This window comes from Pristis pectinata, chromosome 8 (assembly GCF_009764475.1).
Source record: "Pristis pectinata isolate sPriPec2 chromosome 8, sPriPec2.1.pri, whole genome shotgun sequence".
Lineage (NCBI taxonomy): Eukaryota > Metazoa > Chordata > Chondrichthyes > Rhinopristiformes > Pristidae > Pristis > Pristis pectinata.
Genome location: NC_067412.1, coordinates 65,287,822 through 65,314,890, shown reverse-complemented (window position 1 = coordinate 65,314,890; position 27,069 = coordinate 65,287,822). Strand labels below are relative to the sequence as shown.

At 37.5% G+C, this 27,069-nt stretch overlaps 1 protein-coding gene across 3 annotated transcripts in view; it reads left to right on the top strand.

The window, feature by feature from the left end:
* Window positions 1–19,869, top strand: part of dacha (dachshund a) — a 294,607-nt gene extending 274,738 nt beyond the window's left edge. For 2 of the 3 annotated variants that reach the window (XM_052021416.1, XM_052021413.1), the window contains one exon: window positions 18,670–19,869. In XM_052021416.1, the coding sequence (XP_051877376.1) occupies window positions 18,670–18,704 (35 nt within the window). In that variant the 3' untranslated portion in view covers window positions 18,705–19,869. Of the gene's footprint in view, window positions 1–15,261; window positions 15,288–18,669 lie in introns of those variants that run through there. The other variant, XM_052021414.1, reaches the window with a different exon arrangement.
* Window positions 19,870–27,069: the final 7,200 nt, after the last annotated feature.

The following is a 27,069-nucleotide window of genomic DNA, read 5'->3' as shown; positions in this document are numbered from 1 at the left end:
AAAATACTTCCAGGATGAATTCTATTGGAACTAGCTGATGTTTAAGCTGTGAATGTGGCTGTAGTAGCACAATGTGCACGTGTATAAACAGTGTTTAATTGTGTAGGTCTTAAGGAGCTCCTGGGTGCTCCATCTAGCAAGGGTTAAAATCTACATGTGATATATTTGATGCATATCCCCTTCGGGAAAAGGTGAGAGGTAGCATCTTCATTCCTGTGCAGTCAAGAAAGAAAGGTATAGACTACAAAAGACTATTTTTAGATGTTGCTAGTTATTTGTTAGGCTGTTTTTTGGTACCAAAGCCACATTCCTCATGGAAAATATTTCTTTACTGAAAGATGTAGGGGGAACCTAATTATCTTTACATTATAAAAAAATGTTAGACAGCTGAGAAACAAAATCTGTTCTTCTTGCTCTCTCTGCTCCTTTTTCAATTTGTGTTCATTGGAAATGAGAAAACAGCCTGTTACTGGGTTCAGATAAGTTCTCAGGCAAATTTGAAGTTGTCAGGTTTCACTGGATACGAAAGTTTAAAACGTTATTTTATTGCCAAGTTTCCGTTCTGCCTTGGAAAACAAAAAATTTCTCAAGCCCTGATTTAGCACTGCAAATCTTGGACTTCACTCCCTCTACGGGAAAAATTGCCCTTTGCAGTAATCTGAGAAACGCAGGGAACTTTACCAGAGTTTAAGAGACATTGCAATTTCCACACTGTGCTTATCAGATGAAATTTAAATTAACATGTCACAGGGACGATGAAAGAAACCATGGAGACAAACACCAAGCAGCTCTCTCAACAATTAGCCACAAAATTGTAAGCATCCATTTTGCCATTTATTCCTCCCTCTGCATTTGGGATTCCCATATTAATTTATTCTTGCTAACAAATACACTTATTGTTTAATTCTAAAAATGCTGTCAGATAAAGTTACAAGGTTGTAGGGCTAGACCAGCAGGGGGTAGACTACAAAGAATGTGGCAATAAGAGCTGATAAATATTTGGATTTATTGTGAAAAAAGTGAGCAATACGATGCAGGAAATAAGGTTTTACCATTCATGTGGAGTTCTATGAGACCTTTTATAATTGCTGCTATAGAATCCACTTTATGTGGTTCAGAATATCCCAAAACTGGGTGTCGAAAATCTTGTCAACTTTTAATGCTCATTAGATATTAGAAAAAGGAATGTGGAATATGAATATAATTGTCTCATTTTGAATTCTGTGTATTATTGTCTCATAACAGCTGACACCTCTTTGGAAGAATATTTTACCATTTCAAATGGGGAAGGAATACTATCGTTTTTAATCTTTATATCAACATTATATAAAGATGGCAGGATCTGAGTGAGAAATACTTTGATTTAGTTGAATGACTAATCTGTACAGCACAGAAGTATTTACAAGTATGTTAAACATTAGTGGAAAAGTGGGCATTGTTTGTGAGCAAGTCTTGCTCTGGATAGTGAAATCCCTGAACTGCAATAAAGCATTTGCACATTCAAACTGTTCCTTTAGCATCCCCATAGCAACCCTGTTAGTGCCTATAGTGGGATATAGAGGGCATAACACTAGCAGAGATGAATTACATACAGGGCTCTTTCATGAGCGTGAAATGGCCTTTTGTCACTCATGAGCCAAGAGGTCTTTCTCAACAGTTAGCTTGCATTTCAAGGTCCATTTCAAATGCAACCTAATTGTCTGAATGCAAAATGGAAGATTGAATAATATAGGCAAATTTGACTATTGTATGCAAAATGAAGTCTGAGAAAAGTTTGGTTTAAGGTGACAGGGTGTGCATTTGGGTACTGAATTTTTATATGCTGCTTTGTCACTGTATACATGCAACAGCAGCTGTTATAGCAACATAGTTCAAAGGGTTAGCAAAATGGTTGAGGCAATGTGTGGGTTTTTAACCTACTCTGCATGAATTTTTGGAAAACTGAGACCCTTCAAATTACATTTTCATTTGCATCAAGTCATCTGAAAACACCATTCAGTACATACACAACCTAGGGCACTATTGTATTCAAATGACTGGAGAAAATAAGATGGGACACTTATTAAATAATCTAATCATGATTTTTTTTAATCTGCAATCTTGTCTTTTTAAATCAATGCTTCATTATGCTTATGCTTCACAGCACCCTTAGTTTTCTGGAGCAAGAGTAACAGATTATGTGTATTTCAAGCCAAATGCAATGGAGAGATCTTCCCCAAGTGTCTCTAGAGTGTCCTCCCTCCAATGCTTGTATGATATATTCTGCATTTTCTGCCTTATTATGATAAAAGCAATAAGCAGAAGCAGGAGTAGGCCAATGGCCTTTCAGCCTTGGTCGGCTGTTCGATAAGATTAAGGCTGTTTCTGTTCCTCATGTCTAATCACCATATCCCTGATTCCTTTAGCATTCAAGATCTTACTGAGCATCCACAGCCCAATTCCAAAGACTTACAATCCTCTTCATAAATATATTGATCTTCATCTCAGTCCCAAATACATCGCCTCTTATTCTTAGATTTTGTTTCCACATTCCCTGTGAGACTATTTTTCACTGCCAGAGTAGTTTGGGGATAAAACCAAGTAGTTGCATGTAATATTACTTTCAGAGTGCCTCATAGAAACCATGTACTATATTATTTGCATTTCTGTACCCCATGGACACACTTCCACACTCCCCTCTCTGTTAGTGGACAATCATAGAGATCTAGGAGTGACGTGCAGACTGGATTATAGAGGAAGAATGGACTAAAGTCTGGTGACATACAGTCACAAGCAGAACAACAAGCTGAAACTTGCAACTGAGTGCACACAGAGGAATGTACACAGATCACATCACCTTTCCACACCCCACAGATGTGCACTGAAGAGAAGATGTAACCAGACAGCTACAAGCCCAAATTTAATCATATTGGACAGGGAGAAGACATAAAGGCCATGAATGCCCTTGTGATTGCTTTTCCCTGCCTACTGGGCTTTTCCTTGGGGGAGTAAAAAAAATCAACCAGAGACTTCTCTCCACAACATGCTAATTAACACAATGCTCAATGATTGTATTAAATAGGTATTTTTTTTACTGCAATTTGATTCTTCAGTACTGTGGATACAGCAATCATTCAAGCATGTGATTTTCTACAAACAACTGCTAATCTGGACTCTGGCCTGCAGGCTAGTTCACAAACACCAAAGCGCACCTCTCCAAATAGAAAAATAAACAATACAGTACCAAAAGAGACCAAAAAATATAATTCATCCTGCTCCAGAAACAACAATAGCTAAGTATCCCTAGACAAGCTATCAAAGCTCCTGAACTATTTCACCTTAATGAAGACCACTAATGATGTAACAGCATTCAAGTTTGTCAAATGTCCACAATTTCGGTGTATAAATGAGCATTAAAAAAAAAATTAGAGGATAAAAGAAGTTCCAACCGAAGTAAGCTTGAGGGCTCTCCATTGACAATTAGGTGGAATTCTAAAATGAGTAAGCAGCACATATATTTTATGTATTTTTAAGCATTAAATAGAATGATATGGCCAATAATCTGAAGGTATATTGATGTGTCTCACCTGTCAATTCTTAAAGATATATTGTGAACTGTAACAGGAAGGCTGGCAACTGAGATGGTGGAACAGGGCAGTTTTCCTTTGCTCTCTATTAACTAAATCGTAATCATAAATGTTTTTAATTTTCTCATTTATGATATAATGTAATATGAAAAGGAAGATATGAAGCATACCATTTGCTTCACTCATTCACACCATTAACATTTTGGGGACTAAGATCTAGTTGTATCACTTGTGCATGTTTCCCAACAACAGGCTAAAGAGCTTCACCACTACAGAGGCTTACTCATTACATTTGTTAAAGAATGATAGTCCGAGGCTCTGTGCCAGTTAAAAATCAGAGGTGGTAATTGATGAAAAAAGGGTCAGAAAAGTTAGCAGAAGGAGTGAGCAGCTTTTAAAAAGAATAGTGTAGCACAGTGAAAAGTCAAAAAGGATAGAAGCAAGCCAAGCCCTTCTGTTGATGTAAAACTGGTATTAAGTGGTCTTTCATTTGGGATTTCATATTTTGGTAAAGTTTTCTTATGAGTTGGAGATAGATTGCTTCTGAGAAAGCAAGCCAATTGATTGATGGTAATCAGACAGGTGAAATGGAGTTGAATTTCCATGGGGCATCTTCAAATTTCCTGCTGAAACCATGCAAAGAAAGTTGTTGGGTAGCCCAGAGAGGCAGAGTGCCATTTCCCTGGGGTTTCTGCAAATCCCTCAATGGGGTTATAATAGTTTATAAGGAAAACACTTTAGAAATTTTTTTGCATGACATTCAAAGTTGATGAGGGTATCTAAAAATCTAAACAGGATGTGATGGTGACTGTCAGCACCCATTAACATGGAAGGCATCCATTTTTTATTGGTTTCTTTGATTTGATTGATTGACATCTGTGCATAGAGTTCTGAGCAGGCAATTAAAGCAGCATTTGGTAACCTTTAGCTTAATTCTTTTAAGTCTATTTCAAGTTGTAGTGTTGAGATTGAATCTCATGGAGGAATTATGTAATAAGTCTAAGGAATTTAACTTTTGGTTATGTTGTTTATTGGAAAGAGTTTACAAGAGGAATGTGAATGTCAGTGGAGGTATTAGCCCGAAAATTACTAACTGGAGCTGTTATTCTTCACACATTCCTATCAATTTGTACCTGATCTGTGAAGACTTGCCTAATATAAATGTGAAGCCACTTAGCTCAGAGAGAACTTGAAAACAAGCTTATTGAACAGTCAAAAGATAACATTGCATCCAATAACTTTTAGTATATTAATATAAACAAGTATCTGTGTGTAGCAGTTTATCAGTACAAGGTATTTGACCACAACTTGCAACATATGGATTACTTCCAACTCAAATGTAAAGATCGAACCATTAACCATATTGTGGAATATTTGAAGTTACGGTGCAGCAGCTAGTCAAAATTTCACACTTTAATTTATGCATAACTCCATTCTAAAGTTAAGGATGCATTCAGAATTTTGGGACACAGCCCCTGGTATTTCACTATTTTCAGAAGTGAGGATGATCTATGTTAGATTCACATCAGATATATGAAGCCATTCCAATACCAAGAAATGATTGAAAAGACACATCGAGATCGTGTGCTGTTTTAAATTTTTATCTAATGATGAATAGCTGCGGACTTTAAGATTGCCGCTGCTAGGAATGTTGAACAGATCATTTAATGGCCCTCATTTTGATTATGTTAAAACTAAGCTTAATTACACTCAGCATTGTCACATTAAAACAGGCTCTTAGATTCAATACTGAAAGTAAAAGGTACCAGGAGTTGAGGAAAAGGGGGAAAAAACGATATAAGGAAAAACAATGCAGAAAAAGCCGAATACAATTTCTCATTTACACCTTATGTTAGAATGGAGGAGCAAGAAAAAGCTGGAGGGAAAAAAGGGGAATAATATATAACACCGTGGCTTTGCATTGGGCACTGGATGTAATGGATTGCATTATGCGGCAAAGCACCTTTGCACAGTCAAATCATAGCTCCCTCAGTCATGGAGTGATGGAGATCCCTCAAGGAAACCAAAGTATCAGGGAAGTAGAAGTGGTAAAATTTATGATCTGAAATATGGGACTCCATCAGCTTGGATGAAAGAATACAACGTTGGTAACTGCCCTGGGCAATTAAATGTGCCAAATAAACTAAACACAAAGTGTGAGAAATGCAGTTTCCTTGTATTTTGCAAGAAAACATTGCAGGTGACATAGTTCTTGAAGAATTTGAGTTCTAGTAATAGAAAGAAAAGGATTTGCATTTATACAATACCTTTTCCAACACAAAGTAGAAGCAACTAAAATGCAGATATGGACTGGACATGGTACATCAGCAGATTTTTGCAAGTATTATTGGATGAGAGTTAACATTGGCCAGGATTGAGGAAATGTCCAATGCTTTTCTTCAAATAGTTTGATGGCATCTTTGTGTGTTAGGGTGAGGGGGGAAGGAAGATGGGAAGGTTGGGGAAAGGACAGCAGGAGCTCATGCTGTTATAAACATTTCATTAATAAACAGAGGATTGACAGTGCTGTAGCTGAGACAGTGCCATTTTTCTGGCTGTAGAAGAGTGCATAACAAGAGGAAGGTAGGGGCAGAAATAAATAAGCCAGTGTTTACCAAACAAGAGTTTAGGAAAAAAAGGCCGCTTGGATTTAATGAAATTTCAGGGACCTCCAGAGCAAAGTGCTTAATCTGATGTGATGGGCCTGGAAGAATTATCGTGTAGGGGAAAAAACAAAGTCATTTCAAATTATCAGTCCCACACTATATTTTGCTGAGTGATGCAGGATCTGTGTACAAGCTCAGTTGCAGCTTTTTTAGGCTGTATATAACAGTACTGACAGTGGCTGACCACAGAATGTTTTCCCCTTAACGGCCTCCTACTATTTATCCATTATGCCAGTGAAATCTAATTATTTCTCTTTACTCTGTGTCAAACTTCAGAAATTTGCTGGGCTGGCACTGACGACTGATTTCATTAATTTTGATTACCTTTGTTGGGACTGACTCCATTTCACAAACGGAGCTAAAAGCTGCTTCAAAATCCCCAGCCACACATTATATCAACACAGTTTCCTAAATTAATTTGTACACAGAGTAGCAAATAAAAAGTGCTGACCATTATTTTATTGACTAAGTACAGATGCTGAGAGAATGGTGCTCAGCTGATTGAAGCTCTTAAGGTTATTTGTACTCAAGAGTCAATAGGTTATATTTTCAGCAGAGCCGTGTGGTAAGGGAAGTCCGACCATTCTCTATGCCAAAATAAGCATGTTCAAATCACAAATAAGGATAGGGGAATTATTTTGTACAAACCTTAGGCAATGTTTTTTATCTGAAATATATTGCCTAAGTGAAAATAAAATGTCCTTGTGATTAAAGTTAATGAGTAGCATTTCTATTGTAGGCAAATTTAATTCCCGATCCTCTTGAAAGCTTCCTACTTCTTATGACTAATTTCAAAAGTAAGGCTAATCTTTAGTACATCACCGGCCATTATTTCAGTTTGAGCCTTTATTCTGACTGTCAGCATATATTAGACTGTGGGAACATCACTTTCAAGTGTGACTTTGTTCTCTGCAGTGCCCTGAGATATACAAAAGTTCCTGAATATAATGTTCAGGATCAAGAATCTTGGCCAGTTTATCTTCCCCTAATCTAATAGTTCCAAGTGTAATTACATTTCTTCAGTTATTGCCCCAAAATCAGCAATGACTGGAATCAAAACCGAGTCACTTTGAACTGCATCACTCAACTTTTCACTGGAGAACTTGCTGAGTTTTGGGAAGCTATAGGAACTGGTTGAACAAATCATTATTGTTTTAATTTTGACATATTACATGCTACTACAATGTCAACAATGTTATGAAGATAAGGTTAAACTATTCCACATTCTAAACTTCATAGTAGCAAGAGAAATTTTGACCTATAAAGCACACCTCAGAAAAACCTTGGTGTTTCACACGCAGGACATTCATACTTCAGCTGAACAATCACAATCAGTGCATGATCCTCTGTTTTAGCTGTACAAGATACTTGTACAAACACACCTAAAATATGGTCCACTTTTAGTACCCACACAAGGTAAAGAAATTGAAAGCAAAGCAGTTCCTTAAGTTTTACTTATCAGCATGGGAAGATTTATGTCTGCTTTTTAAGAGCAGACTTAAGAAACAAATGATTGTTCAGATTTTTCATACTAACTGATGAAGCTGAGGTTTAGATATTCCGACAACACTTGCTGAACAGCACCGACACAAGACTTTTGAAACACAACATGTTCCAGTAACAAATATCAGCAAATCTTTACAACAAATTCTCCTTCCATTTAATCACCAACAGATCTAACAGCCCAGATATTTTGGTTCAGAGCAGAGGAAAGATTCACTCTGCTGCTAAGTCTGCGTTATATGTATGAATTTTACTCTGGATAATCATTGCCCACTTTCTCAGAACTGGCTTTAATCACCAATGCACAAGCTCTTTTGTTGCTATCTGTTTAACTCTGCATATGCGTAACCACCCATATCAATATGGCAGATGACATGAATCATGGTAAAAATATGCACACATTGTGCATTAAATTCCATCCAAATCATCATTACTATTACCCCAACAGTCAGTGCCACAGGTTAAAATTTCATTGTCTTAAAACCAGAAATGATAGAAATACTCAGAATGACATACTGCATCTATGGGGAAGAAAAGTGTAAACATTTTAGATAGATGTGTTTTAGTGAGAACTGGAAGTTAGTGATTTAATCACTCGTAAACAAAAATAGAAGCAGGAAAGGAAACCCAAAAGGGAAGGTTGTGATGGAGTGGAGAGATTAAAAGACAAACGTGACTGGTGCAAGAAACAAGTGAGTGAAAATGGGCTCAAGGAGTGGTAAAGGATAAGAATAAGAGCAGAGTAATTTCCAGCATCAAGTTGGACAAAATTAAATGTCAGGGGCAGTTATTTCCATATTTCTATTTCCATACTTCCTTACAACACTGAAGGAGGCCATTTCAGTCTATTGTGTCTATGCCAGTTCACATCACAAACCATTCCCCCAGTAATTTTCCCTGTAACCTGTTCTCCCAACGTTTCCATCAAGTCTCCCCAGATTATTCCACTCACCTACACATTTTACAGTGCTCAATCAACTGACCAACCTGTCCGTCTTTGGAACGTGAGAAGAAACTGAGGCATCCAGGGGAAACCCACGTCTTGGGGAAAATGTGCAAACTCCACACAGACAGCACCAGAGCTCAGGATTGAACCCAGCTGCGTCACTACACTACCCATTATCCAAAATTGTGGAAATTGACATTGAATTAGGAAGTTTGTAAACCACCTAATTTAATGATGACCTGCTGAGCTTCACAGGGACATTGTCGGAGGACAAAGAAAGAGTGGGGGTGGGGCACAGAATTAATGTAGCAAATGAAGAGATTGAAACTTTGGGGCAGATGATACTTAGCTTTGGCCAATGGTATGCAAGAGTTATGTCCTGTCCATGGGCTAGCACATTCAGAGTCTTTGTATCTGTGCATTGCTGTGCAGAAGTACTGAATGCACTGAAGGTCAGATGCTGATGCATCAGGCCTGTTGCTCTTCTACAGCAGTTCCACATCATTTTGAGCTGAGGGACCAGGTACAAAGCAACCTTTGTTAGAAAGATAAGAATAAGTTAAGTCTTTGTTTTTTTTATACCCCACTTTACATTTATTTATTTAATTTTCTGTAGTTTAATGTATTTTTAACTATTTTATGTTAAATTTTTTTAAATCTTAATTATGTGTATTTTGCCAATTTCTAAATGATCAGCAGAGACATTTCGAAACAATTGGAAAAGGCTTTTGATAGCATGAGCTGCCCAAAGGCCATCACCCAGTTCAGAGGCTGGCTGGGCTTCCGGCTCTGCTGCCTGGGGCCTAGTCACCTGTTATGGATTCACTTTGTGGTTCAGGCATAGCAGCAAGGCCTCAAGGATGTTGGCAGCCATGTGGTCTCTAAACATAAGGGTGGCCATAGAAATACCAGGGTTGGTGAGTTGGTGAGTGGAGGGGTGGGCGGGGTGTGTGGGTGGGTTGGGGGAAGGTGTGGACCATTTCCAATGCATTCCAGGTCAAAAGCTCTGTCAGTACAGTCCTGTTTGTGGATATCAGGAGGAGTCTCAAAATGGATATTCTAGTTTGCCCAGTGCAAACCCTGCCTCTTCCCCAACTTCACAGAGAAACCAAAATAAATAATCCATTTGGGGTTTGAATTGCATGTTTTCTATAAAGAGGCTAGATTTTCCTTGCAGTTTTGTGCCAGTAGCTAAAGAAATGTTTGCTTTGCACTTGTTGTTAGCTCCCATCCCCTCTTCAGAAGTTTGTGACTATTGATGTCCAAAACTCTGTGGTGAACATTTCTGTCAGTTATTTGAATACTAGAATGTGAACTATCTCCTATTACATCACTAACTTTCTTGCCTTATGCTCAAGGGCTGCAGTCCTGTGGATAAGATGGGTCAATTTGCTTTCTCCACCTTCCTTCATGGTGTCTCACATACTATTGCCTGCAAACACAAAACAACTGATGGTAAAGCTTCTCCCAGAATTCAGTGTGGGTATTGGACTGGTTATTTAGCACCTGGCAAGATGTTTTCAACCTTCCTAATTAAGGAGAAGCTATAATAAAAGCAGCAGAATCTCTGTGGTTTTTGTTAATCTTGACAAAAGCGTTTGAATCTGTTAATTATGATGCACAGCGGGAGATTTGGATGCAGAGGCAGATTTGTGAATGTTGCCCAGCAATTAGATCTTGGTATGATGGCCTGAGTTATAGACCAAGGCCTTAGTTCAATACCATTTGTAAGCACCAATGCCATCAAACAACATTGTGTACTTGCCCCAGGCATGATCAGCAGACGGTTTGTTGTGGCGCTGGTAAAGTGTGCAGAAAGCTGCAGCTTCAACCTTTGTTGGCTCTCTGCCAAAACTAGAGCAATAGCGATAGTCATTTGCGACTTGGTTTTTGCCAACGATTATTGGAGAGTAAACACAGCCTAAAGGATACTCAGCTGTTATCACACTGCTTCGCCTACGCAGTGCAAGCAATTTAAAAGGCAGCACTGTCCATTCCGTGGTTATTAGATCTATAGAGTCATAGAGTCGTACAGCACAGAAATGGGTCCTTTGGCCCACCATGTCAATGTTGATCTTTTTTGCCCATCTACACTAATCCCACTTGCCCACATTAGGTCCATCTTCTTCTATGCCTTGCCTATTTAAGTGCCTGTCTACATGTCTCTTAAATGTAGTGATTGTACCTGATTCCACCACTTCCTCTGGCAGTGTCCAAATATCAACTACTTTCTGAGTTAAAAAAAAGTTCTCCTCAAATCCCCTTTAAAACTCCTTCCTCTCACCTGAAACCTATGCCCTCTTGTTGTTGATACCGCTGCCAAAGGAAAAAGACTCTGACTATCTACCCTATCTATTCCTCTTATAACTTTGCATACTTCTATCAGATCACCCACTGTAGGGACAAATTAGGTCACACTCCCTGAAGACATGATCAGTGATAGACTTAAGGTCTTGGACCCACCGTGATTGGTGCCATCCTCCCTCCCAGGTTCTTTGTTCAAGAACATATCACAGGCTACTTTGCCAATGAAAATAACTATGTACCAGATGTTATCCTACACCCAACTGTGTGAATTGGAGTTGTGGATTTGCTGACAAAGCTTCAACAACTTGGTCATTTCTACTTACTCTATGTATCATGTACTGAAGCCATCAAGTAGTAAGAGTGTCTTTTTATATTGAGGTCCTTGTGCACTGCAATCCAACTTGAACTTTGGATTGGTGGCTTATAGAATTCCCAAAGCTTTGTTCAGCAGGGAATTGCCATCTGGCAGAAACAGAGGGATGGCTGAGGCACTCTGACAACGCACATGAAGGCACTTTGAAATGTTGTAACATCATTGCCAACACTAGTGAAAAATGCAGCAACCAATGGATGTGAAACCATGGATATCATTGAGAGTTAGGCTCAAAACAATGGAGATTCATCCATTGGTTCGATGGGAAACTCCATTAAACATATTGATCAAAAAAGCTTCTTAACACCAGCATTCCCCAGGGGAAGGTGCTATTCTAGAGAATTTTAGGAAAAGGAGGTGCTAATTAAGATTGTATTCTATTTGGCATCACATGTTTAACTCACATGAAGCATCAATCTGATTTTTAATTTCCACTGTATCCTCAATTCAAAGTTGCTCACAAGAAAGTGGAAGGAACCAGCAGTCAATCAAAAAAAATCAGGTCAACTGACATCTCAAGGTCCATTTCACAGATCTTTCAAGTCACTGTTTAATCCTCACTCACCTCACAGGATTGTGAAGACAAAACAATAAGACTGTTGCTTTATATCAATCATTTTACCATCTGATCCGATGAGCTTACCAATGTAATTCTCAAACTCGATGTGGAAAATAGAAATATAAAGGTTGATTCTGCTACTGCAGAATTGCAAAGTGGAGCTGTATTCACAGGGGACACAGGATGGAAAATTGAGGTGGTAACATTGTACTATAATGTCTGAACCACATTTTCTGCAATTACCCCTTTGTTCTAAATAAAAGACAAAGAGTTTGACCTGAAGTGTATCATGCTTAGTTTTCTAAATGGCACAGTTTATCCTGTCAGGAATGAACTGTATGCCACAAGAAAGTGTGATGTTTGAATCTGTTTTACTGATGTTACACATCTTAGGACAATGCTACAACTTCTAGAAATGGAGGGCTGCTCCTGAACTAGTCCTTCACCCCATCACCCTCCACCCCATCATCTTCTCTCAAACAGTTACCCAGAGCATCTAGCATGAAGCTCTGGTTACTGATTTTTACCTAATGCCTTCATTTGCTGGAATTGTACTCCAACAGTTAACATTAAACATAAGAATATTGTTCTAGAGGAAGTATTACAACATTTAGAAAAAAAGAAAAATTTTAATGGTTTCTGATACGGCTAAGGAAAAAGTATTAGGTATTTTGAATACTTTTAACATGTATTGACTGACAAATGAATTCATTTAGTAAGATTTCTATGAGGATAGGATGAGTCCTATGAAGAACTGCTGAGAGCAATATACCACAGAAATCTGAGCAGAGTTTATTTGACCCACTTAACCCATGCAGTTTAAGTAAAGCACATTTACAACATCATAAGAAAAACTATGGAGAGGTAAATATCCCACTGAGTGTTAACCAGTTCCCTCTGCTGGGATGATTTACCATCTCCATGTACATCATATTTTCTAATAATAGGTCTATGTGAAAATGGTGATTACGGTTGAATAATTAAATATGTTCTGTGATTGTATTTCTGAATTGCCTTCCATTTTTACATTGAATCCTATTACAAAACAAATGTTCAAAGGATCATCAAATCTGGAATCATTTGAAGCTGTTGTGTGAAGTTAAACAGTTTTCATAAATCCTCCACTGTTGCTGCCAGCCCCAGAAAATCCTGTGAGGGGTGGGGTGCAGAGGGGGTGTGGAAATAGTATTTGATCAAAACAATCCCAAATGTAAATAGTACTGGGGAAATATTCATAAAAGGAAGAATGTACAGAGCATTGCATATTTAAGGCAACAAGTTTCCCCTTTTCTATATTCAGTCTCTGCCACATGGGGACCATTTCCATTCTTTGAGAGCTATCAAGTGGGCTATGAATTTCTCACTGGCTTCTGATACCTTTGCTGGATGGATGATTGCTAGTGCCAACTGCATAAAAATCAGCCCATGGCAGATGGTGCTTTTTCCACAAGAAAGAAAACAAATCCAGACGTCAACAAAGAGCACTGACATTTAATCAAATAGATAAGTGCAGTCACTATCAGAACAGGAGGTGGGTGAATATAAATCTGGATAAAAATATTGATACCAACCTGTACAAATTGGAGAGAAAAAGCCTAAAATTAATTGTAAACTCCTATATAGGTGGAAAATGCACAGAGTCAAACCATTTATGGAGTTACACTGATGAATGAAAAATTAAACATTCTGTAAACACTCACTATATTATGGATTCCAAAGCAGTAAGGAATCAATATTACGTTTTGTTCAGAATATTCAGCCTAATATGGGACATTCCTTCTTCCAGACAATGGTGGGAAATTTTTGCATCATTTGGACAATGCCTCTTTTGTTAAGAAACTTTTACGAAATCTCCTGTGATTGTCTTAGAGATTAACTATAACTACTTTCTTAATGCTGCTGGGAAGACTCTTGCTTTTCTATTTAGTTTATCTCTGGAGAGTTTTTTTTTGCTCTGATTGTGGAGTCAGCAGCAATACAGCTGAAGTGCTGGTGTGGTGTTAGCTCTTTTTAAAATCAATTAACACATTTAACACACAGAAGAACAACCTTTACCCAGCATTAGCTTTAACATGCTTTTGCAGCAAACACTAAAGGACTTGTGCATTGTCAAAATGCATAAAACTTTTCAAGTAAACTACACACGCGGCAGTCAGACAATGCCAAAAATAACTGTGAACAATGAATGCATTAATTAAAACTGTAAAGCCGGAATAATGCAATTGAATTGAATCATCAAAAACACAAATAACAGAAGAGAAGTCTGTAGACTTGCATGATACAGACTGAGAACTGACACAGTTTGTCAGCTTTTGCACATGCAGCTCGAGGGTTAGAACATTAGTTTCTGCAATGACTTCAGCTTCTGCCCAGAGGTGTGCAAGAACATGCTGGATTTTAGACGTAGACTTTATGCAGAGCATTTGAGGAGGGGTGGAGGGGAGATGCAGGTGAAGGGGTTGGCTGTAGTGGTGAGGTCCAGAAATAGGAAGGATGACTGGGAGTACGACCCTGGGAATCCAGACGTAGTTCACAGTTTTGCAGCATTTTCCTGTGCATCACCAGATATTAAAAAATAGCCTTATCTTTGGCTCTGATGCAAGGAATGTAATCTCGTATGGTATGGTTCACAAACTGGATTATTCTGCTGCATGGCCAAGGTCATAAGTGTGCATTCTACTTGTAAAGTATCAATGAAGTTTTCTAGTCATAAAATTCCCAAGCCTCGCTGACACTCTGGAGAATTCCCATTCCGCTTTTTTCCCAATTGCTATTCTTGTTTATATCCTTCCTGTCCCTGCCTGTATATTAGATTATGTTGTAGGCTCTAAACACACTGTAAACTCACAAAGTACTCTGTACTAATTAGCCTCTTCCTGTTCTTAATGAACTAAACAGTGGCTTTAGAATTAAGATTGGATTATCACAGTTCTGTCTAGTTTTTATTTACTCTAAAAGTTTGTGTTGAAAGACAATACAAAATGATAGCAGTAACTCACTAAACTGCACAAAATGACTGTTGAGCTTGAGGTTTTTTTTTAGAAACATGCTTACTTTTCAGTAAAGCTGAGAACAGTGCAGGCATTGCACAAATCAATTGGCTGCCTGCTTACTACTGCATTTACATAGAGCTTCGGAACAGGGATTTCTTCCCTTTAGTCCTAATAAACTTTAAATTTTGGAGGGAAAAAAGGAATGAAGAAAAACAAATAGTGTTAAAATTAAAAGAGACTAGTTGGTGTGTAAATGAGGATGAAGAATTCCCCAAGAACCTAATAACTGGTAATTTCTAGTCCTTCAGAATTGCTATTTGTCTGATCCAATTAAATGTTCCAATCCAGTGTGGAGTCCAATTACCTAAAACAGCATTGATCACAAGGAATAGGAAGGTGGACACTTAAGACCAGGACATCAAGAGTTCTGACCACTGAAAACAAATCTGGCAGCAGGAGGTAGGCACCAGTAACTATATGATGCCCCCAAAGAGAAGAACGTTAATACTACTTGGGGAATGGAGGGATGTCAAGTAGAAAATGAAAGGGAAAAACTGGGTTTGCATGGGAAAACCGAGAAACTAAAAGCAGTTAAAAAGATTGATCTGAAAGACCTTTATTTTAAACAAATTAGGAAGTTCAAACGTTTGCCTAGCAAATTGGGATATGTTTTAGACAATACTTTATATTGGTTTATTAGTTTATTATTATCACATGTACTAAGATACAGTGACAAACCTTTGTTTACATGCCAGCCAGGCAGATCATGCCATACGCAAGTACTTTGAGGTAGTAAAAAGAAAACAGAATGCAGAATATAATATTGCAGCTACAGAGAAAGTGCAGTGCAGATAAACAGTAAAATGCAAGGGCCACGATGAAATAGATTGGGAGATCAAGGATTTGTCTTTAGCATAAGAGAGGTCTGTTCAAGGGTCTGATAGCAATGGGATAGAAACCGCCTTTGAGTCTGGTGGTATATGTGTTTAAGCTTTTGTATCTTCTTCCCAATGGGAGAGGGGAGAAGAGAGAATGATCGGGGTGGGAGGGGTCCTTAATTATGTTGGCTGCTTTCCCAAGACAGTGAGTAGTGTAGACGGAGTCAACGGAGGAGAAGCTGGTTTGATATGATAGACTGGGTTGCATTCACAACTCTCTGTAATACTGAGCAAAAAACAACATTAATAGAATTGGTTTACTAGTAATAATTAGTCACCCCCTGAAATAATGTAGGACTCTATATGGAGACCAGAATGGGAGTGCAAAGATTTCCCATCATTTATAGTGGGGAATCAGCTTGGATAACCAGCACCAGTTGTGATTTGTCACAGGGAAATCTTTTTGAATCTCAGTGGAGGAGAATAATAATAAGCAGCTCAGTGTTTGCACTGTTAAATTTAAGCAAACAAAAGTTTTACAACAAAACCTGAGTGCATATTATGTTAGAATTTCATTAATTTTCAACATTAGTTTGCTTAAATTTATAAATCCTGTTTGAATGTCAGAAACATTCAGAGTTTTTGAAAGAAATGGCAGCCCATCAAGAAAGAGCAATTAGCCTTCTGTCAAAGATTTTTTTCAGCTGTTTCGTGGATGGGGCTGGTTTTAATTCTCCAATACAAAATCATTTGTATTGCCAAAGGCCTTGTCAGTGTGTTGGGCCTAAGCACAGGGACCAAGCCAGCTTCTGTTATTCCTACTGGGGAATCTGTGCAAGTTGTGTTCATATTTTCTCATAGACAGACAGCTCACCACTGGCAACAAATTCAGGGGCAATATGTGAATAGAGCTTGTACCTCAGATGTGTAGATTTTGTTTAATCCTAAAGTAGGGGTGCAATTAGGATTCAACTAAATGGCATAAATTAATACAGTATAAACAGGATTTATGGTTCCTTATTTCCTTAAACCATCTGGAATACTGAGCTATATATCGAACTGTGTGCAGTGACACAAAACTGGGTATTTGATCACAGTTGCACTGTAGGCAGTTGAGTGAGATAGTTTAGTTAGCTTATCAGCTTGATTTGGCTGTATATAGATTTCCTATCCAATGTTAAAATAAATAAATAGCCCATTTGCATGACCAGGTATTACTGATGATGTTGATACAGATAGTAGGTACAAAAGACTAAGAGAGATACTTCTTGTCTCTGTAGTAACGCAACAACTTTGCATTTATATAGCACTCAAGAAAAAGACTAAGATTGTAGAAGATAGGAAGAAAAAGTAAATAGTAAGAAGAGACAAAAACTTAAGAGGAAGGAACCAAAAGTCAAAGAAGAAAACTTTAGTGAGCAAGTGGTATTGAGAAAATATTAGAAGTCAGGATAGTAAAGACTGATGCTAGAAAAGCAAGGGACAGCAAACTGTAATATTGTGCCAAAAGAATGAGGCAGATGTTCAGTTCCCTGCACTTGCGGAAATGATAGAGCAGACATGAGAGGGTTGGAAATAATCTTGAAGTTGATTAGTTGGCACTCAGCATATTAGTGAAGAAAAACAGGACAAGTACATCAGCTATGTGGAACTTGCATAGTACTCCAATTGGGCTATACTTGATGTACTATGAAGACTTCCTGTCTTCATATCATAAAGAGGACATAGAAAGTCTAGAGAAAATAGAGACGGACTTGCAATGATGGGACCAGAATTAAAAGATTACAGCTTTCAAGAAAGCTTGAACAGGTTCAGACTCCTGAGAAATTTAAGACAGAGCTATTCTAAGATTGGTAGTGGGTTGGACAAGATTGTGAACATTTATAAAGCATGTTTCCAGATGAAAAAGTCCAGTTCAAGGAATGAAACATTCAAAATAATTCGATAGGGAAAAAAGGAAAGAAGTCATTACTGAGATGGTATAAATGCCTTTAAAAGGAATCCAGATAAGTATGTGAGAGAAAATAGCTGTGCTGAAAGGGTCGGATGAGGTACATGGAATGGAAGGAGAGCCATGTGGATTATAAATATAAACATAGATTATTTGAGCTGAATGCCTATGTCTATGCTGTAGGTTCTGCCTCATATGCAGGACCCAAAATTCTGCATTAGCTATGTTGGTTGATAGTGGAGGCAGTAAAACTGATTTGTTTTATCATTATCACAGCTTTAAAAATGTAGGAATTCTCAGTGTGGAAGTCTTTAGGCAGATCTTAATCAAGGATAAATGAAAGGCCATCCTCTATAATCTTCCATTAAAGTACATAACTACTGCATCATACTTTTGCTTTTGATTCCACCTCCTGCTTAGCAAATCACTTACTCATTGATTAAACTATTGTCCAGCAATTAAATCAGAGCACTTAAATCTGAGATTGCTTTTGAGGGAAAGTTAAGTAGTGTTGATTTAGTGTTAAAGGTTGCCCAAAACAGCATTTGGTTGATGGATTTCAGAGCGAGGGCTGAATCCCCATTGCTCATTCCCCATCTTGACATTCCTTCAGCTATCAGATGTTCCACCACCATTCCTGTGGTAATTTCAGGGCACCAGGATCAGATGTATAATGACTTTGAAAGCCTCTTATATAAGGAAGAGCACCATCTAGTTGTGGAAGGATACCCAGTAATAACAATAAAGAAGATGATGATGCACATAGCTTATACCTGTGGAAAATCTCACAAAGAATTATGATTTTATTATATCTGCATCTGATTTTAGGTCAATCGAATTTATGGTAACTATCAACCACACGTTCAGTTTTAAATTCTAGTTTTTTTATGTTCCGGTTGCAGACTAATTTTTTCTATTCTCTTGCAGATAGAACATACATGAAAACATCCATCCTGTACTGAGAGACAATTTTTACCAAACTGAACCATGTAATGACAACATTTCCACACTCCAGTGAAACCAAGGCTGGGTACAGCAAACACTTCAAGCCACTTTCAGTCAAAGCAACCTCAGTTCATACATTTTAAAAAGGAAAAAAAAAGTAACCACATGCATTGTGGTGGATTAGTGCTGTAGCATCATTTGTGCTGCAGGTAATGTTGCCAATGTGGTGAAGTTTTATACTATATTTGCTGCACCAGAACAATGTACCTGGTAAGAGTCATGCCTTGTTGGTTAAAGCATAGTGTGCCATGCTATTTTAAAGCACACCAACAACCAACACAAGCAGAAGACATTGCAGATTGGTGAATTTACACCACATCAGGCCTAATACAAGGCTGTTAAGAACAATTAGCCCAGAGGCAACTGAAGAGCTTTGTAATTAATGGCTGAAGAAATCCTGCAACAAAACTGTTCATTGTAATTATTAATAAAGCTTTCTCTGTTAAAACTGGTCTATTTTAAAAAAAGGGCCCGATTTAGAAAAAAGGTGGAAAAAGCAGCAACGTTTTGCTGAGTAAAGGCGCCCTTCAGTTTTGTGATCCATCTGCAAGAAAAGCATTGAATTGTCATTAACATCTTTTACACTCCACTCAGATATTGGGGAAGGAAGTGAAATATATGCAGTAGAATATTAGGAAATGAAACCTTTTTAAATGGCTAGTTGCTCGTATACGCTACCATAATTTCGTTAAAAATATTTAGTTTAAATTTCAACTTCTGACCAGTAAAAAGGAATGTTAACTAGTAAAGATACAATGTTAATAGAACTTTCAGTTTGTCTTTTGTCTTTGCAAAGCTGTTCACAAAACATTGTCCCTGCTGTTCAATTCAAATTGACAGTAAAATTGGTGCTGATGTTAATTATTGTTTATAGCTTTGTAGTAAAGTATAAATACCACAAGCTCACTGCATATCATGTGCAGACATTGTTAAAGAAAGCTTACACTCAATGCAGCACTGTAAAAGTCTCAGTTGCAAATGGCTTATGTCTGCACTCTGTTCCGAATAGGAACTTGTTCCAATGTAATCATCACTTTAAGTGAAGAAATGAATTGTAAATAACTGGAAGTAAATTAAGAGTCTTCTGTTGGGTAGCGCAGATCATTTATATTTTTGCTTCAGTTAACTGCCTTATTAATGATTTATGAATGTGTATGCAGCTGGAAAAACAGCTGAGTTACATTCCCTATCTCACACTTAAGGGAAATTATACACAAGAAACCTTACTGCTTGCTTCAAGCAGGAGGAGAGAAATCATAAAATGTTAAAAGAATGGACAGGGTTGTATGACGACATCTCATAGTACTGGCTGTCACACTTCACAGATGGAACCTGTACAGTTAACAATCGGCTGAAAAAGCAGTCCGTCCCTTTTATAGACAAGGAGGTATATGTTGTAATGCCATGTTACAATATAAATCATATTAAGCGTATACACAAATATCTGGAGGATAAGAATAAATAGATCATGAGTTATGTTCTTATCTGTCCCATACAATGGCTCAGCTTACCTTATGAAAGTAATCAGCGTTCTCACATGAAGTCAGTTGTTCACAAATTTTACTGCACTATTTTAGTAATCCATCTCTTTTCATGGACTAGAAATCACAAGGTTTGAACCAGTGTAAAGCATAAGCCGTTATTTAATGATACTTGTTAATAAATTACCCTTTTAGCAGTTCAACTTATAATATATTGATAACATGCAAGAGTAAAAAGAAATTCAATCAATTCTTTGGTGACAGTTGTACTGAAGAGCTTCACTCATTTGAAAGATAGGATTCTACCCAAAGACCAAGGTTATCCGAGTTAATTTCAGTGCTTATGTAAAAGTATCATCAACACTTAACACATTGTTGATAACTTTTGCACTTGCCCAGCCAGAGATGTAATTTAAAATGCTGCAGGGAGCACATAATATTTAACTTTGAGCTTCTGAATGTTGAACTACATTGTTTTCTTAATTACATCATTTCATTCCAATGTCACAAAACAAATGACAATATGCATTAGGAATATCTTTTTTGGTAACATAGTTGCCGTTACTTAAACTAAAACACAAATTTCCCTTCCTGTACTTATGACATTGTTTTGTTTCTGAATCATTTCCTTTCATATGGATTTGCTCTTAAATATGCCTGGTTGATTTTGCTCCATTCTCATTATGAGAAGCTTAATCACCATGTGTTTATATGATCAAATATATGAGCTTCCATATTAGATTTTATTTGGGCACAAAGTGGCAGTAGGGTTCACACTGAGGGTAAAAGTGCACTCAATAGGCAAATGATACAATCTTATCTTTTTTCAACAATATAAAATGGAAATCTCAAAATGTTCCCATTAATACTCTCATTGTATTTTAGTAGTGGAGTTTTAGCCATTATTGTACTTCAGGACCATAGCAACTTTTAAGGGCTATTATGTATGAAGTCCTTTCAGATCCTGCCGGCAATAAGCAACCATGTCACTGTAAATACAGAAGGATACTGGAGAATGTGTTCAGGGTTTCCACATTTCATATCAAACTGAATCCAAGTAGATTTTGGACTCACAGCTCATAGCTAGTCAAAAATCAGTACATTTCAGACTTCTCAGTTTCTTCAAAACATCTCAGTTTTAAAGACTTTCACTATCAGCTTCTTCCAGGAATATAATATTTACAGTTAAACAAAATTATAAAATGTGAGCAGCATTGGTTATTCATTAAAACTGGAAACAAATGAAGTTGCATTTATTACAATTAATTATAGATGTAGGAAAAGAACACACAAAGGCAAACTTAATTTGCCAAATGTAATTGAATATAACTACAATATAATAGCATCTGCTATCTACATAAAGCATGACCTGTCTTTTATAAGACCAGGCAATGTTTCTGGTGGAGATTATACCAGATAAACCGAACATAACTATGTTGGCATGTGGCTATATCTGGGGTATAATAGAACCAGAGAGTATTTTGATTTGAAAAGTAAAGCCAGCAATTGTTTTCTCTTAAAATACACAGATTGCATTGATAATTCCAAGATTCTAGGAGTTGGTGATTACCTCAGATGAATCCTATACCTGGAAACTTCACCCCACATCAAGCAGAGATATACTGTTTCTAATATTTTCTTTGAATGATGAGACCACACAGATAAGCAAACTCAATTCATGACAACCTTCATCTGGTAAAGAAATTTTACACATAGCAAAAGAAATGATTTCATTTAATTACAGTTGCTGGCTGTTTTACATATTCTTATAAACTGTGAAGTTCAACCAGCAAACACGTAGCACCTGCATTTATTTCTCTCTGATACAAATGACAAGCTTTTCAGCAAATGGACCTTTGTGTCACACATTAATGCAAAGGCGTAATTCACAGAGAAATGTGTTTAATTATCAGTGTATTTGGGTATCATGTTACTTAACTCTAACTGGTTGGTGTTGGGTCAGCTGAAAACAATTTGTCGGACTGTAGAGTTTAGCATGCTGCTCTGGTCAATGAATTGCTAAAAACTCCCTTTTTTTCATTTTACTGAAGTGTTTATTGACCTGCATATGCTTAATTCATAAACTGCTACCGTTTTATGAAAAAAATAACACTGAAGCCAAACAAAAGTTAGGGTTAATGGCATCTGGACCGAAGTCTGTTCGAAGCTGGAAAAAGCACATATCTGCTGTTGAATATAAAGTTAAAACCAGATTTTGTCACCCAACTCATTTTCAATGGGCCCTGTTGAGAGTTACTATGAAGTAATCATTTAAAAAGCAAAAATGAGCTTTCTGTGAATGACAAACAATCTTTTGTTAACCTTGTAAGTAAAATGAACATAGCCATTATATTTGTTGCCATTCATCACCCTTCTGTGCTTCATTAGTAATATCAGCACATTTGTTTAGTTTCCTCCAAATTCATCTTCCATCAATTTTAAGACATAAAATAAGATCTTGTATTTTGATAAGATCTGACGGATGATTATTACAGGAGTACAAGCTTGATCAAACAGTCTGGTTTGTTATTTATTTTTTGTTTAATAAAATTGATCAATAATTAGGCATGAACAACTAATCAGAATATTTACTCCCCTCAAAAACAGACTTTACAATATTTCTGCTGGGTTATTAACACTTTTCTGACCAGCAAGTCTTAAGTGCAAATAGCACAACTTGAGCACTGATGTTAGTAATATTAATACAAATAGACTAAAGGAAAATACAATTTGCTGACATTCTCTTCAACAAAATGGAAGGGTTTTCTGTTTTCTTAACTCATCCTTAGCTTCTATTTTATTTCTACAAAGTGAACATTCACAACAGCTGCTTCCAATTTGCATTTGTTTTTAAAGGAGAACTATATTCCAATGACTCGCTATAAAATTCCTAAATATTATAAAAGGAGAGGGTAAGTACTTTTTCAGGAGCCTATTGTTGCCATATGGTGTGCTTTTGGACAGCTGCTTAGAGACAGCCTGGAAGCAGACATGTTGGGGTTATTTTAACCCTACAAATCAGGCGGGTCTGATTCAGCTGCAATTAAAATATTAAAATCCTGAAACATGAACCAAACCTGTCGACTTATTGGTTTACTAGAGGTGGGTTGAGACATGGATGGTTGATCCATCCCAAGGATCAGGTGGATTTGTTAACGAAAATGCTTAAAGAATCTGCATGCCTTCATTTTAACACAATTCATTTTCCTGGGCTTTAGCAAGCTGGTGGAAGTGAGAAAGGACAGGTCTGTTACAGTGCTACTTCTGGGCTGGGAAGATGAAGAGTGGCTCCTCCAGGCCCAAGAAGGAAACCTATCACTATCTTCACCTTCTTCCACAATCTCCAGTGTCACCCCTGATCTCTGATGCCTCGCAATCAGTGAAGCACCCCACAACCATAGAACACTCAAAATTAACTCCTCCATTACCGTCACCCCATACCTGAAACTCCCGATCATTTACCAATGCTGCCATTATTGATCCTTTATGAAATGTGTATCTTCAATCTACAATTAGCCATTTGTCTCTTCCTGTTCTTCCACCTCTGCCTTTCCAATTCTCCTTTGATTTCTTCGCATCTCTGCTGTCTTTAGCCATGCTGTGTTCAACCTTGACCCTCCCATTGACATGGTACCCATCATCTCACCCTCACCTCTCCACCTTACACTATCTCCACCTTTCCCATTGAGGGGGAGACCTGTTAGCCTCTTCTTCAGGCTGGGTTCAGCCAATCGTTAGGCAACTTATGGTAATGAGACCAAAGAGTCAGAAAGGCCTGAGTCTCACATTTGGTTCGAATAGGGGCTGGACTTCCTTCCTTGACCGCTAATTCTGGGAGGTATTTCCACATCCTCACCCCAATACTTATGGCCCTTTGTTATTGATCCAACAACAGTCTGCTGATATGTACCCTGTCAGTATTGTAGTGGATTTGTGTTACAACTTCAATTGCTGTTAATTAGAACTGATTTGTTAAACCAGAAGGTTAAGGGACCAATCAGGGAACTAGCTATTTTAGATCTGGTATTATGTAAACAGACAGAATTAATTAATGATCTTATGGCAAAGGATTCCCATGGAAAGAGAGATCATAGAATGGTAGAATCTCAAATTCAGTTTAAGGGTAAGAAACTTGGTTCTAAAACTAGTATCATAAGACAATTAATATGGTACAAGGACAGAGTAGGCTAAAGTGGACTGGGAACATAGATTAAATGGTAAGATGGTAAATCAGCAGTGACAGACATTTCAAAAGATATTTCATAAACTCACCAGAAGTGCCTTCCATAAAGGATGTACCATTCATGGCCAACTAAGTAAGTTAAGAATGGAATACAATTGAAAGAAAACCCATACACAGTAGTGAGAATTAGTGGTTGACCAAAGGATTTGGAAAATTTTAGAAATCAGTGACGGACAATTGAAAATATTATGAAGAGGGAGAAGATAGAGTATGAGAATAAATTAGCAAACAATATAAAAGCAGAGAGCAACAGCTTCTACAGGTACATAAAAAAGGAACAGCAAAAATAAATATTGGTCGATTATGAATGGGGAATTAATAATGGGAAATAGAAAAATGGCAGAATTCCAAGCAATTATTTAGGATTGAAGTTCATAGCAGAAGACGTTAACAGATTCCAATGATAGTAGATAATGAAGGAATGCAGAGAGGAAGGAGTTTGAAACAATAAGTGTTGCTAGAGGTGAAGTGCTACACAAACTAATGACACTAAAGGTTGACAAGTCTCCTGGACCTAATGGCCTGCATTCTAGGGCCTTAAAGTGGAGAGAAAGTTGATGCTTTGCTTATAATTTAAAATTTTCTGGATTCTAGAGAGATTCCAGAGGATGGGAAAACCACAATATAATGCTACCATTTAAGTGGGAGAAAGAAGGAAACACTGGGAAAGTTAGCCAATGATAGAACCTATTATTAAGGAGGTATTATATCTTATTTTATATTTATAATAATTCTGAAGAAGTTCATTTGGCCCATCAGGTTGATGCCAGTTCCCAGTGCAGCAATCCTCAGGACAGTTAAGTGGATATTTATTTGGACAGTTAATGGATATGAAAGGTTTAGAGAATACAGGCCAAACACAGGTAAATGGGACTAGCTCAGTTAGACAACTTGGTCAGCACAGACAAGTTGGACTGAAGGGCCCGTTTCTGTGCTGTATAGCTCTACTACTAATCCCATTCGTCCCATTCTCCCTCTTTATTTCCTTATACCTCAGTAACTGATTCTCTGTCATTCTCTTTTCAAGTCCCTTTTGATTCCATTACCACTTTCTTACAATAAAAGTGATTTACGGTAGCCAATTAACCTACCAGCACATTTTTGGGATGTGAAAGGAAACTGAGGCATCCAGAAGAAACCCATGTGACCACATGCAAACTCTACACAGACAAAGCCAAGGCTGGGATCGAGCCTGGATCCCCGGAGATGTGAAATGGCAGCACTAACTGTTGCACCACCATGCTCCCCATGCCTTTCATAGCAGGAAATCTAGAACACCTTAAGACAATCAAGCATAGTTAACGTGGTTTTAGAAAAAGGAAATTGTGTTCTAGAGTTCTTTAAGGATGCAACAGGGTCTATAAAAGGAAACCAGTAGTTTGGATTTCCAGAAAGCATTCAGTAAGCTGCCATATAAAATTTAACTGCACAGAAAGCCAAATAAAATGCTACTGCACAAGATAACAATTCATGGGGGTTTAGGATGATATATTGGCATTGATGGTGGCTAACTAACAGAAAACAAAGAGTTGGGATAAATGGGTCATTTTCAGATTGCCAATCATTAACTTGTGCCACAGGGAACAGTGCTGGGCTTTAACTATTTATAATGCATATTAACAACCTGGATGTAGGGAATGAGTGTACTGTGGCCAAGTGTTATAAAGATAAGTCAGCAGGCTGTTAGAAGGACACATGGAGCCTGGAAAGGGATATTGATAGGTTAAATGAGCGGGCAAGAAGGCAAGCAGAGTATAATGTGAGGTTGTCCTCTTTGGAAGAATGATTGAAAAAATAAATGGAATGAGAGTAACTTGAAAATCATTAAAAAATGCAGATGCTGGAAATCTGAAATAAAAATAGAAACGCTGTGAACATTCATCAGGTCAGATAGTATCTGTGGAAATAGAAACAGAGTTACCGGTTCAGGTCAAAGAACCTTTTGTCAGAACTGTGAGTAAACCCTGGAGACAAATCATTATGGTATTTAAATTTATTATGCCTTAAATAAAAATAAAGAAGACTGATTCATTAGTTGGAGATGGTTCCTTGAAAGGATTTTGTATATTGCTTGATCTTGGCCCAGCATTTCAAACATACGTACAACACAACTGGAAAAAATATGCATTCCCCTGCAGTTGCATCTGCCAAGAATTGTTTCTTGTATGTTAAAAATTTACAGAAGACGTAAGTTGTAGTTTTAAGGCCAAGCAACAATAGAAAGTGAGAGGTGCCAACACTTATTACATTGAAGCAACTCTCTCTTAGGACATTGTAGTTTAGCAATTACAATAATTTCCTCTTATTGTTGGTTTGGGAAATGCTTTAATGTACAAAATGAAACAACCTTCTCCAAGAAGACCATATGCTGGGAAGAACACCATATCATTTCACCAAGTAGTTACAGAACCTGATGACAGCATTGCTTTGTGACTTCTCAAGAATGACTATCATGTTATTTCTCCTCTGCTTGCATTTTGAAAAGAAAGGAGGTGACACTTGGTGCTTCAACAGATGAAAAATTAAAGTGTGCAATAATCTACAATGAAACACGCAGCTTTTCATAACCAATTTATTAGACGTTCTTTAAAAGCTCAC